Source organism: Megalopta genalis, chromosome 2, assembly GCF_051020955.1.
Source record: "Megalopta genalis isolate 19385.01 chromosome 2, iyMegGena1_principal, whole genome shotgun sequence".
Classification (NCBI taxonomy): domain Eukaryota; kingdom Metazoa; phylum Arthropoda; class Insecta; order Hymenoptera; family Halictidae; genus Megalopta; species Megalopta genalis.
Genome location: NC_135014.1, coordinates 32,344,467 through 32,361,742, shown reverse-complemented (window position 1 = coordinate 32,361,742; position 17,276 = coordinate 32,344,467). Strand labels below are relative to the sequence as shown.

At 47.8% G+C, this 17,276-nt stretch overlaps 1 protein-coding gene across 2 annotated transcripts in view; it reads right to left on the bottom strand.

The window, feature by feature from the left end:
- Positions 1-17,276, bottom strand: part of E75 (ecdysone-induced protein 75) — a 255,527-nt gene that overhangs the window by 124,708 nt on the left and 113,543 nt on the right. The window contains exon 1 of one of the 2 annotated variants that reach the window (XM_076519170.1): positions 7,315-8,164. The exons of the other annotated variant lie outside the window; for it this stretch is intronic. Within the exon in view, the coding sequence (XP_076375285.1) occupies positions 7,315-7,486 (172 nt within the window). The 5' untranslated portion in view covers positions 7,487-8,164. Of the gene's footprint in view, positions 1-7,314; positions 8,165-17,276 lie in introns of those variants that run through there. 2 annotated transcript variants of the gene reach the window in all.

Below are 17,276 nucleotides of genomic sequence, written 5' to 3'. Positions count from 1 at the left end.
TGCTTAAACAATTGCCAAGAACGGGATATCGAGTGTAAAAGAATGGATCTCGCAGCCTTCGCGTATAAAATCATTTTATTAAATGCATATATGTATGCCGAGAGTATGTATGTACATACTTCGACGCCTGGATAAGCAGTGAAGCGGTGAGCGCGCTCGCCCCTGAACGCTCGTATCCAATTTCAAAACAAACCACGACTTTTCAGACGTTCCCTACGATCTGGCAAAAAATCCTTCGAACAAAAGTTCGTCGCTATTTAGTTCTCAACGAATTCTAATATTAAATATTATATCAGCGAATTCTAATATTAACCCTTTGCACTCGAGTGGTGACTCAGAGGCACCACTAAAATTTGTTACATCACGTTTTAAGATAATTTTTATAGTTACAAAGTTAAGATTTAAAAAATTGTTACGAGTGTAACTGTTGGGTGAGTCCCAAAAATCAATCTCGTATGCATGAAATGCATTTTATCATATAAAATAAAAAATACTATAAGTGAGAAAAATGATTTTATATTTACAGTTAAAATAGCTTCGAGTGCAAAGGGTTAAATATTATATCAACGTATTATAATATTGAATATTATATCAACGAATTCTAATAATAAATATTATATCAACGAATTTATAATATAATATTATATCAACGAATTTACAATATAATATAAAAAGCTTGCAAACAAGTGCAAACAATTTTCATAAAAAATGCAGCCAGTCTTTTCAAACGTTAATACAGTAAATTCTCCCTAATTAACGCTCGGCTTGGAAGAAAAATGGACAATTTGGAAAGAGGAGATTTGATTTTATCCGAACCTTGTGACTCGTTCTTAACAGTTACCGATTTTGGCGGTGGAAGACGTGACGGTGTTTGGGAAAAAAGGAGGGGGAAGACGTTTCGTCCGGGGCCCGCTAGAGGACTCATCGGTAAGGTTATCCTAGCGGGCCCTTGCCTTAGAGGTTGGTATGCCGGTAAGAAGGACGAAGTCTGTATACAGGATGTCCCAAAATTATGGTACTTCCGGGAAATAAGGGGTTCCCGAGTTATTAACGAAAAACAGTGACCAATGAGAAGCGAGATCATCTGGCGCGAGATGGCCGAGCCAATGAGCTGAACTGGGCTTTATGTGCTCGTTGGCTCGGCTGCCTTGGGCCAGCTAGTGTCTCATTGGTCAGTGTTTTTCGTTAATAACTCGTGAACGATGCCTCGGAGAAAAATTTTATAAAGGAAAAAGTTGCTTCGAATAACCTCAGGAATTCCTAATTTCCCGGAGGTACCATAATTTTGGGACACCTTATACAAATTGAGACGTATCTCCTCTTCCCAAATTGTCCATTGTCGTCGGTTATCAAGAGCGTCAATTAGAGAGAATTCACTGTACGTACATTTCTCTCGATAACATCGCAGATGATGCACGAATTCAACGTCTTACTCTACCAAAAACCTTAAACCTTGACATAACAAAATAATTTTGGTCGCAGAAAGCGAATTCCCGGATCACCGTGCGCCCTCGCGACGGAAGCTCGCCACTGTATCAAGGGTTTAAAACGGCAAGGGGACAAAATTAGCGAGCTTTCCAGAGAGAGAGAGAGAGAGAGAGAGAGAGAGAGGGAGAGACATAGAAGAGAGATCGTCAGCGGCGAACGGGCGGACGGTACGGCTACGGTGTTGATATAATATCTGTAGCACGGGGCGACAGGTTGGTGGAAATGCTATACGTAGCAGCCGCCGCGGCGAGGGGAAAGGGTAGCAATACCGGGGCTGGCTGGTGGGTCAGAGGTCGTTGCCCTAGAGGCTGCTACCCTCTCGCCCCAGCGGCCACCCACCACCCTTCGCCCATAGCCTGTGCTCCTCAACCGAGTTTCCGGGGGTTGACTGTGCGAGTAGTCGTGAAGCTTGTTCGAATTTCCGTAGAATACGCGAGACCCGTAATCGTACCTTTCATTATCACGTTAGCTCGATCTGGCTCGTTCAACTTGCAAAAATTCGCCGGGCTAACTCGGTCGGTTGATCGCTAGATCCCCTAAAGCCCTTTTTTTCCACGGTTGTTCAACACGTAGGAACGCGAACCCTGATCCCCTAATTTCGAAAGCTTTCGCTGGCTACGCTGGCTCGAATTCATCGAAACGGTTCCTTTCGTTGTTAACCCTTTGCGCTCGAGGCGCCACTAAAAGTTGCTATACTATTTTTCGAAATAATTGTAATAGTATCAGACTCGTGTATATCTGAAAGACTCTTAAAATTGCAAGTTTTGTACTTGCCAATAGGCTTTCGTATGCATAAATCGCGATAAATCGTATAAAATAGAAACACTGTAGATCAGAAAATATGTTTAAAATATAATTAAAATAGCTTCGAGTGCAAAGGGTTGATTGGGAGCAATTAAACATTTTGTATTTCGACAGTTCGTGTCTGAAGAAAGTTGTGATTGCCAGGAGTCTTTCGTGTGAAAGGGTTGAACGAATTTCTTAGTCGAAGCACATGTTACGGTAAAAATGGACGGGATGTTTTTCGTGGGAAATGCTTGAATAAATTTGTTAATTAAATTACATGTTCTGATGAAAATAACAAGATGCCTTTTGTAGAGAATGGTTTAGCCGATGAGCACGTTGCAATCAAAATATCGAGATGTCTTTCCTAGGAAATGATTTAATTAGAGCGCACGTTCTAATAAAAATAGCAATATAACCTTAATTTAATCACGTATTTTAACAAAAATATTAAGGCGTGTTTCCAAGTACACATTTTCATAAAAATAGCAACGTGTATTTCGTGTTAAAAAGAATGTTCAATAAATTTCTTAATCGAAGTACGCGTTCTAATAAAAACATCAAAATTTTTTATCGATATCGATTTATTTTACAGATATTATTTGTTTTCAGTAAAAACATTCCAATCCAAATAACAAATCCGAACGAATTCAGTTCTTATTCTTTGAATACAATTCTCACAGAGCAACAATGTTGGACGTCCTTAACACTAGATCTACGGAGCCCGTCAAAATGACGGATCACTAATTTTTTGGGTCACTAATTTTTAAATTTACGATTACTCATATCGTAAAGATACATTTACAAATTATTTATTCAATTTACATGTCACTCACGACAAATGTTACAATAACCCTCGTTCAAAATCAGAAAAAAATGTCTTCTCGTTACTTTTACAAACCGACATAAAACAGCTGTTTCCTGTGCCCCGTAAGTCTAGTACAAATGCAGGACAACAATATTAATCGGACGCTTTACAACGCGCGCGAGCGAAGATGCTCCGTGTCGATCGCACGAGCGGCGGATCGATCGCGGCAGGATCATCGGCCGCGTGGGAACGTTTCGTCACGAGAGAAAGTCTATTTCGGGCCCGAGGATGAGCCGGGGAAAGTGGGCGCACGCGAATCCGCAGGAACGGGCCCAGTAGAAAGAGAGCCGCGTCCCTTTCATCGGCATCCAGCCGGACCGCCTTCGGCGGGCGCGGCGCGGCGCGATTCAGCTTCCTGGTCAGATCACTCTTACTTTCTTCCCGGTGAGCCGTGACTCGATCGGCGGGCGGCGTTCCCGCGAGAAAAAGAAAACCGGGCTGGACGGTGTTCCGCGACGTCACCGGTTGACCGTGCCTATTACGCCGGACCGTGCCTATTCGCATTCCTCGCTGAGGTAACACGGCCGGCGCGCGGGGTGAAAGCGCGAGCCGTGAATCACGGCGAAGAAGACGATCCGCAACCGTGACACGAAATTACGCGTGTTTCGATGTCCTTTTCCGAGCGGCGTTCGAAAGTTTCCCGTCCCGTCTAGCGAACAGTCGCGCGGCCGAAGGCCAGGCGGTTGCGAATCCGGGCTCCGGGATTTTCGAAACTCGGGAATTAGAACGGAATTGTTGTTCTCCGTTGCGAAAGCTTCTCGGCGTTCGCTTCGGAAAGCCGTCCGGCCGGCTCCGGGAACGAACGTCCTCGCGGTACATACTTTTCGCGGGGATTTCAGCGGAACGAGGCCTCGACGGACCAACCAGGGTGACAGGCGTACCGCGCGGGTTTGAGAACCTTCGAGCCGTTCCGCTGACCGAGAGAGCAGACACGGTTTTCGCAAGCGGTTCAGCGAACTCCGTGGAAGAAGCGCGAACGTGCGCTGGCTTGATAAGGGTCCAAGCTCGCGGGCGATAACAGCGCCGACACGGTTCGAGGTTGTTCACCTTGGCGTGGTACTCTAGAACCGAGAGCGAAGTGAATCGAGAGGATGGCGCGCGGGCTGCACGCAGCGCGCGAATCGCCCGAAAGAAATAAAGGCGAGAAAAAAAGAGGCGAGTGATTAGAGAGGGTGGCGCGGGGTCGCGCGGAGGAACATAGAAGAGAGAAGAGAGAGGGGGGGAGGAGGTCGTACTCTTATCGGGCTTCTCGTCGGTTTGGCTTGTGGCGTAGGTACGTTGCGAGATTAGAACGACCCCAAGAGCAGCTCAGAGAGTCGACGAACCGGCCCCTGATTGGGCGATGTCGAGTCAACGCTCCTCTCAGGTGGCGGGGTGGGGGACGCGGTCGGGGAACGCGGAGCGTGGGAGGGGCGCGAGGACGGGGTAATCGTGGACTGGGAGAGGACACAGCGCACAGCGCGCATCAATCGAGGTCACTGGGGACCGGGAGGAGGCCAGGCCATTGCCCGTGTGCCTTGCTTTTGAGGTTAGCCAGTAGTCAGCACAAGCGCAATTAGAAAATGCCCAACGGAGTCCGCGCGGTGTCGAAACCAGCCTTTTCATCTCGAGTGTTATCTTTTGCCGCGTCCTCGCCCTTTTCTCGCCGCCGCGCGAACCCGAAACCGGAGAACTCTGCTACCGAGGGGGGCCACTGCTTTCACCGGGGCTGGCCGGAAGGGTCCCGGGACCGCGTCGAAGATCCGACCTAGAGAAGAAGAACCCGACGCATTCTAATTCCAGCGGAATTAGAACAGCAACGTTTCTGCGAGCCGAGCGGAACGTCGGTGTCGAGAACGAGTTAATCGTGTTACGAAAAAGCACATGGCGAATCCGCCGACGGCACGGCTGCCGATGGCGCTCTCCGCCCCCTCTGTCGCCCCCCCCCTGTCACCGAAATCCCGCATCTTTTGAAATCGCGTCGACGACAGCGAGTAACCCTCAAACCGTGTTCACCAAGGTGCGAAGAAGGTCCGAGGGGTAGCGTTGCGTCAGCGGGTTAGGCGTTGCTAAAATTACGCGTCTAGTCGCCGGCGGTCCGAGGAAAGAGATATCGGCCGGCGGGGCGCACACGCTCGGACGTGGCCAGCCTTTCGGCATCGTCGACGGTCGACGGCGTCCGCGTGTGGCAGACCGAATTCGACGGGACGGAACGATTCAATTGGTAGGTGAACGGGTAGGAGCCGTACTCGACCAGCCGCGTAGTTGCGCTCGGTGAGACAGGTCAGTGCTCCGGCAGCGGATGCACCGTGACGAGGAACAGCGCGGGGAAACGGTGAAAGCATTCCGCGACTCCTAGCGAGAGTGATCACGGTCCAGCAGCGCGGCCATATAATGTACTTTCTCCGGGGACACGGCGGGAGAGGGATCGGTCAGAAAAGAAATCGGGGAAAGAGAGAAGAAGAGAGGGAGAGAGAGAGAGAGAGAGAGAGAGAGAGGGAGAGAGAGAAGGGGCTGCCGCGAGTAGGCAGTCCACACGTAATTCACTATCGTGGGGTTACGTAACGGAGCCTACGAGCAGAATTCTCAGCCGGTTAAACGGAGCTGTGTTGGTGCCGCGTCGCGCGTGTGCGTGCACGCTCCGTGTCACAGTCGCCGCCACCTTCTCTTTCCCCCCTCGCGGCCGGAGGTTCGGCGCGGGATGGTACCCTGATTAGATCGGGGTATTCGTTCAGCCGACGATACGGGAAGGGTAGGTCCGCCATGGTCATTAGTAGCTCTAAAGCCTCGTTAGACCTAGGTCACGCGGCAGAATTGGAGCGATAGCCGAAAACAGCGGTGTCCAGGGCCCCCCTCCGTCCCCCCCGCGGTGAAAATAGCAAATGGGGGAGGTCGCGGCGAACAAAAAGGTAGGCAAACGCTTATGAACGGTTCATTGTAACTGTACAAAGAGCCGCGCATCAGTCTCTCTTTTACGCGAGAAGAGAATAGGAGGGCGAGCGAGCGAGCGAACGAGCGAACCAACTAGCGAGCCGAGTGTGTTGGTGACCTTCGATGATAGCCGTGGGTGGGGAGGTTGGTCGAGTAGCTAAACTACTCAGCGGGGAACGGTAGGCGAGGGGCGAGCGGGTCGGCAGGGAGACCCAGTTCGAGTTTGTTGAACCGGCCCGGCGGCGATTGGCCACACGAGTCGCGGAGTTCACTCTACTTGCCGAACGGAGGTAGGAGAAGGCGAGAGGAGGCGAGAGGAGGCGGTGGGGCGAGGTGGCGGGCCGCTCGGTTAATTTCATCTTGCCCCAGTTACGGGCCAGGCAGGGTGAACGAACTAGCCTCGCGCCAAGGCCCCACCGACCTACTTTCTTGTTCTACGGAGCAACGCGATGGAAAGAGACGCAGACACTGCCTCTCTATACGCCGAGAGTTCACGACGAGTTCAGGCCAGAGCGAGTCCACCGCCTGGTGGGAGAGCAGGAGAGGATACGTGGAAGCACTCGAACCGAGAGCAACAGAGAACGAGAGAGTGAGAGAGAGGGAGAGAGGGAGGGGGAGAGCTAGAGAGGCGCGATCGCGTAGGGAGGGCAGCCTGGGGGAAGCTAAGGGGGGAGGAGCCTAGGGTGGGAGCGCCACTAGAGAGACTCACTATCTAGGCTAGAACTGCGAGCGAAAAGAGAGGGAACGCGAACCGTTGGCCGGACGAAGAGAGCGGCCGGCGGAGCGACGAGGAGAGAGAAAAATTGCCGGAGCGCAGAGTGGAAGGCCGCCGACCGAGGGCAACGAACTAGCCTCGTCCCGGGCCCCGCGACCTACATTCCAACCCCGCTGGAAAGTGAAACCGCCTCTTTCTCTATTCCTTCCTACCTGAATCGTGATCTACGGCCACGTTAGGCATGTTTTTACCATTTTGGCCGGGGCCTACCTCTAGACGCGTGCCGCCCTGCGACTCCAAATCGAGAGCCATCCGGTCGCACGCGGAGAAAATAAACTCTTCCTTTCGTTTCGCGCTCACCCGAGAAGCCTCTCTCCGTCTTCTCGCGTCTTCGGGGACCCAAGGCGCACCACCCCCGAACCGATCGAGACCCGATCGACGAAGGTTTCGCCAAAATGAAAAAACCCTCTCGGAATCGTTCTCAGCTCGACTGTCGCGGCTGTTGCACCCTGGGCGCCCGTTTCGGGAAAATGATTGTGTATTAGCTTACCAGCCAGCACGCGTCCCAACAGATTCTCGCTATCCTGCGGCGCGCCGCGGTAACAGACCTGGCCGGATTGCTCTTTGTCGCTGTCCAGCTGCTCGTTGGACGGTGTCAGGATGTCGCCGGACTGTTGCTCCTCCGATGCACTCCCGCGCGGTTTGAACTTTTGCACGGTCATTTCTCGGCGACGGCTGTCCCCCGCGATTTCGCACTGAATCTTGCCTCGCGGCGTGGTTACCGTTACGGTAACGTCAACGGTGTATCGTTCTAATAGTCCTCCCGTTGGTGGTCTCACGTGCGAACAGGATTGACATAACACGACACGAGCTCATGCGAGAGCCGAACGACCGTGTCAGCCACGCGAACTTTTTTCCTCGGCCACTGTGTGGTGCGTCGTTGACAACTCACTTTGTGTAGCTTGCGGCCCGACGGCGATGCGATGCGATGCGGCCACGAGACACCGGCCGCGAAACTCGCGGGCTTTGTTTTGATTTGTCGACTGGGCTCTGGCGACAGCGGACGTGTCGTTCGAAAACAGTCCCCCCTTTTAACGGACGGCTGACTTAACTTCTCTCTCTCTCTCTCTCTCTTTCTCTTTCTCTCTCTCTCTCTCTCTGGCTGTCTCTTTCTCTCTCTCTCTCTTTCTCTCTCGCGCGCTCTCTCTCCCTTTATTTCTCTTTCTCTCGGCTCACCGTGTTGTCTTTCTCTTTCTCTGTCTGTCTCTCGCGCGCGCACGCAACAAACACGACTAACGCGGCGAAACGGAGCTGTTGCTTTTCCTATGGCGACCGCGTGGTCCTCGCGGTAACTGCAAATCGAAGCCTGCACGTTATTAGTCGGTGTGTTGTGTGTGGCGTGCGATGCGGTGCGCGAGTGAGTCCGCCGCGGCGTGGTGTGCCGCGACTTCGCGGCGCCTGCGCGTTGCACCGTTGATGGACACCGGTGTATCACACCGAGTTCGCGCCCCCCTTTATTTTTCAAACCGAGGCGCCTTCGACATTTTACTTTCTAGCCCCGCGATACAATTTTCAACCCCTCCACCGACCCGAACGTCGCCCCCCCCCCCACCCCTCGATAAACCCGGGGTGCGATTCGTCAACAACCGAATCCACTTTTCAACCGTCTTTTCGACGAGAAAGGTGTAGACGGTACGTCCAGTTCGCATTTCTTTTACTTTTCGTGACACTGCGCTTTGGCATTTTCAGTTCGACCAAAGGGTTGTTTGAAAAAGAAAAATACCTAATGAAAGGGTTGTTTCTTCGCTGTAGGGGTTGTAATGCGGTATCGTGATGAACCGAAATTTTTGGGGGTCAAGAGGAAGGGAGAAGGGGTCCTACACATGCACCGATAACGGTGACATAATATAAAAATGACCTAGAATAATAAAATCATAAAATCATAAAATAATAAAATAATAGAATAACAGAATAATAAAATAATAAAATAATAGAATAATAAAATAATGAAATAATAAAATAATAAAATAATAGAATAATAAAATAATAAAATTACCCAAAATAACCTTGACATAACCTAACATGAACTATTTGCAAATTCTATTTAAACAACTCTAATTCTATTTAAATTGCTCCAAAATGTGTTATACCATTATCAGAAAAAGTACACTATTAGTAAACCTTGAAACACCGGCAAACCGATAAACATTAGTACAACAAATTCGCGTTATCGCGAGAAGCAAAAACCACAGCATAAAAGTCGCAGCCGTTAAACAATTTCAGGTCAACAGATTCTATTGAAATTCTCGGTGTGCTCCAGTTTTCTCCAAAGTTTCGTTTGGAATTCCACTTAGCTGGAAAATTTCGTTGCTCGATCAAGGATCGCGTTGACGGCGACCGCGAAATGCGTTTTCGAAAATCGGTGTTAATCGACGACGGGCGCCGGCGATAAGGCCCGGCCGCAGCTTTATCAGCGCGGGGACTCCGGCCGCGATAGCATCCTCGAAGGCACGACCGTTTCGTTCCTATGGCCAATTGGCACGGCTGACCCGTCATTAGGATCAAGGATTTTGATCGGCAGTGAGAAGAGGCTTGGCCTAGCCTTTATTATGCGTGCACGCGTGCACGCTGACGGTGTCCCGGCGCATTGTCTGCGGACGCGGTCCTAACGCGCAGAACAAAGTATTTGTAGTCCGGGGACTGCGGAGGCCACCATGAAACGGGTGGTCCTATTTTACCCGTTCCCAGCCTCGCGCCAAATATATATCTCCCGGTAACGCAAAATTCCGCGTGAATACGGTAAACAAAAGTTTTAGACAATGCCGCGCGCGAACTCGATGGTAATTGGCCTACTTGCACGCCGGGGGTAGATTATTTGCTGCCCGCCGATCCTTAAATGCTGGAAAAGCGGAGAGGAAATTGTGTTTCTCGAATTTTATCGACTTTCTTCCATTTCTGACCCGTTCTATCTACTTCCCGCCTCCACGTTTACACATTTTTTTCCACGCAGACCAGTTTGGCAGAAGCTTTAGTCCCAGTTCGACCTGCCGGAGAATTAAACGTGGCTGCACGAAAAAACGGATCCAAATTACTTTTCAGACAACAGCGTTTCAATTTCTGAACATCGTCAAACTTTTTGGATTATTAGGAGCAGTAGCTTGGAAGATATGTATGCCGGAAAATATATCGATAAATAAAATCATAAATACAGTAATGTTTCTCTAATCGATGCCCAGATTGCGCACAAAAATGGACAATTTGGGAAGAGGAGATACGATTATTCGAGCCTTGCGGTTTATTTTTATAGTTATAAATTGTCCAGGATTATAAAAATGGTAATATATAATAATAATCGAATCTCGAATAATCGTATCTCCTCTTCCCAAATTATCCATTTCAGTGGACAATCTGAGCGTCAGTAAGGGAGACATTACTGTAATCCTAACCGTATTCCACTTTCGTCAAAAAGGTCTTCGAGCGTTCCTACATTTTATTAGCGATGTTTCTTTGCTTAATTTGATTAAATATCAGAGAATCTTCTGATCTCTACTTTCGCTCAAAAATTACAGTGCGTGCCAGGGGTACCAAAATGGCGTCCTCCGCTGCGATCATCGATGAAAGGACTCTACTGTCGCTGAAAAAAAGAGAGAAAAAACGTAACGACACCATCGGCGGAACTAGAAGGCACGGCACTGATTTCCCCGATGCAGAATCAGAGGATATACTGCGTTCCCCTGCCACGATGTTGACTCACTAACACACGGAGAGTGAAAGCAGCTTAACCCCTGGCAGACACTCGCGCGGCCGCGCGTGCACACATGTGCCTTCACACCTCTGCCGGAGCACGTGGGTTATGTCTACGGAAAGTAGAAGTTAGATCACAGGTGAGCGGGAACCTGAACGTCGGCTCCCTAATCGACTGTTGCTCGTAGGTCAGGATTAACCTGCTGGGATTTCGTGCTCCTTCGTTCTCCGACCGCCATTTCTCTTACCGACGACCACGGTTTAACAGCGGCCAGACACCGGCCACATTTATTAGACCGATAGCGACCTATTAGTTTTGCAATCGGACCGTTCCTTTCTTGTCTGTTTAGCCGCCGTGCCACCGTATTACCCGATAAACCCGATTGCTCCCTTCTGACCTAATTGGGTGTAACGAACTCGATGATTTATCGAAAGCGCTCTTTGATAGTGCTGCGGTCGAACGATCGCGGGGACGGCGGATCGTTGCTTATCGACGGCGTCCCGTCGAACGGTCGTTGAACGTTGACAAACCTGCTGGTAGTCCAACCCCTTCGTTTATTTTTCGCTGGGGAGATTTGCCACGTTTTTGTCCACGTTGTAAACGATCGTGTCCAATTAACTTGTATCGCTGTACTTAGTTCAAATCTCTTATCTATTAATTTGACACTTCTCTTCCAAATGTAATCGCATTTATTTGTTCTCATTTACGGAAAAATAATTTTATTAATTTAAAGCTTAATTTGTTGGGTGAGAAACGAGGTTCGGAAATGTTAATTGGGACAACGCGGACGATTTATATTTTTGCAAAACGGAAAGTATGTTGACAATTTTTCAAACGGAATCACTTTTTCAAGATCTGCACCAATTGGCTTGTACGTTTTTACAACGTTAAACCAATTAGTTTACTAGACAATGAGTACTCAGAATTTTTGACAGAAATTGAAATTGAAATTACGCGTTTCCAACTTTTTCATCTGTGCGTTTTATCTAGGCTTTTTTATCCGTGTGTTTTATAACGATAAACTGAAAAAATGATTCATTGTCCAGTAAACTAGGTCTAATATTACAAAAAATTCAGGCCATTTCAATTTTGATGAAGTTATCTCGTTTGGAAAGGTGTCAACGTTCACACGGTGGCTGCGATAAAGGATTGAACGTTCTATCAAAATTCGTCGGAGACGAGCTCAGATTTTTGGACCGAAAACTAGCAATGTGCGGTAACCCTAGCAATCGGCGAAGGAAGGTTGAGCTTAAATTGACGTAAACTGGGCGGTGTCCAAGCCTAACCTGCCCTAACTACGAGCCTTGAATATACAGTTAGCGTGTCGTAGCCATGGTAGCCTAACGTCGGTTAACGGGAACGTTTCTAGCGGCTCGTAGATTCCTTTCGGATTCAAAGCTCCTACAGTTTCACTTTCACTTCTCTCCCGTTTTTTCCCCATGGACGAACCGCTCCGATCTCTCGGGATCCCGTAGAACTTCGGCCTAATCTTTGCTAGCAGTTAACTGGATCGCGGGTCTCGAGGATCGCGCGTTCGAAGGGGCGACGTCCCGCGAACGCTGATAGGGGAGAAGAAGCTACTAGAACCCTGCCGCGTTTATGAAATAGGACAACCGTGTCAGGATCGCGGCGGGTTAATTGCTTGATTCGCCAGACTTCGAAGTAAATCGTTTGCGCGCGTTATTGGACGACTTCGCCGCGTCTAGATCATGGTCATGCGGCAGATCCGTTAAACGGTTCGAATTGAATATATTACTATAGACCGTCGGACTACGTGACTATTCTAAATATAATCGAAGCCTGACCTACCCTAACTACGGCCACCGAGCATACAGCCACGACATGATTGAACTGAAACGTTCAAGGAGACTTCCAATACGATTCCAGCGCTCTCCATTGTTCCTCTCGAACACATTGTAATTAATCCTTTCTATTACTGTATTTTTCTTTCTTGCGTTCCGTTTCGTATCTGATCGGAAACTGCTCGAACGCTTTACGTTATAATTTTACTTTGCCACAGCGGATAAAGATTCAACGAAGTGGGCGCAAGTGCATTTCAATTCTGCGCTGCGAGCACTTATTGTCATCTCTATTCTATTTTTAACCGTTCGATATTTTGTGATTGGTTATGTTTGTTTTTTAAATTTTAATATTCTTATTCGCAGCGCGCATATGGATTTAATCCCTTGCACTCGAGTGGTTGTGATTAATAATTAAGCTGTAGGCATTGTTCGTCGCCGTTAACACTGGATTTACGGAACCCGTCCAAATGGCGGGTCGCTCTGTTAAAAATTATTTATTCAACTATACCTTACTATAATTTATTCAATTATACGTTACTATAATTTATTCAATTGTACGCAAATGTTACAATATAGCACTTGTTCAAAATCAGAATAAATGTCTTATTGTTGCTTTTACATACTAATATAAAATAGCTGTTTCTTAGTGATAAATAAATGCAACCTTCCTCCTTTTCTGCCTTTCTAAGTTCTTTCATTGTGAGAACTGTTCCATGGTCTCAATATATTAAATTGCCAACGAATATTCATAACTAAAATTATGAACCAAACGTTATATCAAAGTTTGTCCACGAAAAGCTGTTAATAAACTCGATTTCGTGTGCACAAAATGCGCCGATGTGAAGTCGTCTAAAATCGAAATGCTGTTTCGTGTTTCGGGTTAAAACGACTCCGAGCGCGCGAAGGGTTGATTCCCGAACAGTTCGCGAAACAGTTCCGGGAACGGGAAGCGTTCAATTTAAAAAAAAAAAAAGGAACGAGAATAAACGATAGGCTGTCGCAACGGTGGGGCGACGACACAGTGTTCGGTTATTCGGTGCATTTCGTAGTTAAAATTCCCGAGTTGAACCGGCGCTTCCCCCCGGATCCCTTTTGTGCGGCCCGAAGATTTATCGTTCCAGGTTTCCGGGTTCTACCGGCGAGCGTGTAATCGACCCTGCCAGCTTTACCTGAAACACCTGTTAGCTAATCTCTCTGTTCTCCGTCCGATTGCCGTGGAAAAGGAAAGCGGAGTATTCTGCTCGCGAATGGAGCGTGGAAGAAAACTTTTCCCTTCGTGAAAGCAATCCTCGAGCGGCGGAGTTAACGCGCCGGGCTCTCCAGCCGTTCGGTAAACTTCGTTAAAGGACTTCGCTCTTTTACAACCCTGCGAACCGACCGGCAAATCCTCCGGTGAACGAACTTTTTCCTTCTTTTTCTCTTTTCTCCCTTCCATTGTCGCGCGAAAAAATACTTTGCCCGCGCCGAGGTGCGAAGAAGTCGCGGTCTCGTTCTACGAGCGCGCAACGGCCGCGGCGATTTATTTCATTGTACTCGGCGAGCAGGATTGCCCCCGAGAGAAATAAGTTTTCGGGAAGTTACAGAAACGATCGGGGGCGCAATGAACGATAAACGGTTAAGGTGGCGGCGCAAGGGCCGCGAGGGGGCGGGGGATATGATGTATGTAGTTACGTCGGCGATAAGATAGCGCGGCAACGAACCACGCGATTGCAATTACTGGGGATTAAACTTAATGCTTGGCCCCGCCATTTTGACGCGAGGATTGTGATAATAAACTTTTGCACTTTGGTCTTATTATAGTATATTATACAGGGTGTCCCAACAATGTTTCGCAATCCGGAAATGGCGGGTTCCTCGGATCATTTGAAGCAACTTCTTCCTTTACAAAAATGTTCTCCGAGGCACCGTTAACGAGTTATTAACGAAAAACAGTGACCAATAAGAATCGAGTACAGCTGACGCGAGGCGGCCCAGCCAACCAGCGCACGAAGCCCAGTTCCGCTCACTGGCTCGGTCGCCTCGCGCCAGCCGAGCTCGCCTCCCATTGGTCACTGTTTTTCGTTAATAACTCGTTAACGGTGCCTCGGAAAAAATTGTTGTAAAGGAAAAAGTTGCTTCAAATGACCTGAGGAACCCGCCACTTTCGGATTGCGAGACATTTTTGGGACAGCCTGTATATTATAATATATATTGTATTCCGCAGCAGAAACTGTCTATGCGTCAATTTTTCTTCGAAAACTTGGCGCATCTAATTGGAAATTCATCGTGAAATAATATTCGTTCTTAGAATTTGTTAGGAAACGTGACAGAAAGCAATTAGAAAATTAAGTCAGCTGTTAGTTCCACCGTCGGAAGTCTACGATCCTTGGATTCGTTCGGCTACACGTTTAGAGCGCGACGAGATTCCGTTTCCAGGGGATCGTCGTTTTTAGGAGTGTCGTTTTTAGAGCGAGCCGTCGCTCTCGGCCGGAAGTCTTCAAATTTTCAGCGCTCGCCGCAGGAGCACGGAGCGCCACGGAATCGTCAGGTAGAGAAAATTTATGATGGGCCAAGTTTTGCGGCCAAATTTTACGAGTGCGGTTTTCGCATTTCCTTTGTGGGCTGTCCATTTTTGAGGAACGGCGACCGCGTTACGCACTCGTAAATCACGGTGAATTTCTTCGTCGGTACCTGCGGTTCCCCTCTCGACTCATTTCTCCATTATCCTACCCCCCCTTTTTTTCAATTTCACGGTTCCTTTCGAGTCTGACATACATTTGGAAAAAGCTGGGAGCTTGGCGAAGCTTGACACCGATCGGACACTTGAATCGCTCGTCGATCGACAGCTTTCGAGTTAATTTTAACCCTTTGCGGTCGAAGCTATTTGTATTCGAAATCCGAAACATGATTTCTGATCTAGAATATTTCTATTTTATATAGTTTATTGCGATTTATGCGCGTGAAATTTAGCCTACTGGCAAGTGTTATACAATGCAATTTTAACAGTTTTTTTTTTAAATATAAACGAGTCTGTGGCGCTTCAGAGTCGCCACTCGATCGCAAAGGGTTAAAATCGAAGCGTTCTATTGCGGATCGAATTAGCATTTGGAAGTCGAAGTTGCATTTTACGGAATTCACTAACGCCAGAATGCATCGGCTACGTGGTCGCGTTGCCGCATACTTGTCGCCGTAATTATTTTATGCAAATAGTGCTGCGGTACATGAAAATTGCATTTCGCGGGACGAAAAATCAAAGGGTCGCGGCATAAGAATCGCACGGGCGTGAAGTACGCGCCGCCCACGTACGCCGGCCGATTGGAGGGGCAGAGTTTTATTGCATTCTGATGCAGGCCTACTTGCATCGAGACAATGGTTCCGGAGAGATATGCAACCGGCCCGAACAGATATGTCGGTGCAACGTACCCGACGCCGGGAGACTCGCGTGGGACTTCGTCTTCACGGCCGTTGCAACAGCTACCCACCGCTCGAGAGGAAATTTTTGACGAGCAGGTTGCACTTTCGATTCCCGCGAGTCCCATCGGCCGGGAAAAAATCGCGACGTGAGCGTGATACGACGAGCTCGGAGCGTCTCTCAGTTCTGGATTTAAATGTTAATGGACAGTGATTTATCTTGCTCACGGTGCTACAACCACCGATAAGTGAACTATCTATTTCCAGGACGCGGTCGCTCGGAAATCGCAAAGGTTGGAATCACGAATTTCGTAACAATTCTAATATATGGATGATTCGGTCGATGAGCGGATCCGAATGCATTTCTGATCGATATTAATATCGGTCGAATGTGAAACTGTGTGGACATATTCTGGACATATTTAAAAATACTCTTATATATTGTTCGCGACTTCTTATATAATAATTTTTATTAAACGAGAAAATATATTTCCGTCTAATTTATGTTTCTTACATTTTTTTATGCTGCACGAGGAAGTGCAGTCCGGTGATAAAACACGAGTAGGCGCCATTTAAAGCAGTAGACAGATTAAAATTATTTGAGAATGTCGGTGTAATTTATTATTTGTTATTTATTACGAATTCCGTAATTTCAGTTCGTTAAAATCATCAAGGGTAGAAAGACACTTTTTCGTGCATTCTCGTTTTTCTAATCGTTATTTTGCATAAATATGCGCATTCTACTGACGACTATTAAAAGTAATAATCATATGTGTAATTCGTGCAACGAGTATGCTCCTAATCTTCAAGATAATATCACTCAAAATCCAGATTGAAAAACGTGCTAATAGTTTTCCAGCGAAGATCGATTATACAATTTTTATGCCATAAAATGAACTATAATGATTTTTTAGATTTTTTGACGGCACTGAATTGGTTCCGAAGATAAATTACCTATTAATGCGTGTTATAAATTACTCCATAGATGCATCGACCGAGTGGTTACTTCACGAAGTTTCTCTTCAATTTCAACCGCGCGCAATAAATGGAAGCTATAATCGAGTGGGTCAGAATCATAGTGGCGCAAGTCACATTGTCCTCGTTGTGAGAAACGGGAAGTTTTATTGTCTACTGACGCGCGTATTGTTTACTGGCCAAATGTATTATGAAGATAATTCGGAGTACAGTAACTTCATCATATCTCTCACTCGTCTTTTGAACATTTTTGGCACACGCATGGATTACACTTTAATCAACAAGTGAGCAGTTTCGAAAATGTCACTTACGCCGCTACGATTTTATCTCGCATAATGACCGCATAGTGGCCGCAGTTTCGACGAGTGGCCGGCAAAAATTCACTTCGGCATATAAAATGTCGAAACCGCGGCGAAAAAAATCGCGCGGGGACTGGAAGGGGTAGGGAGCAGTTAGCAAATAATTCGCGCACAATTCCCGGTAAGTGCCGCAACAAATACAGCGTCAAATGGCCCGCTAAACGCGCTATTACACTGCGAGGAACGCGCGGGAAGGGGGGAGGGGACAACAAATCGAAGCAAACGAGTGGAGAATTTAGAA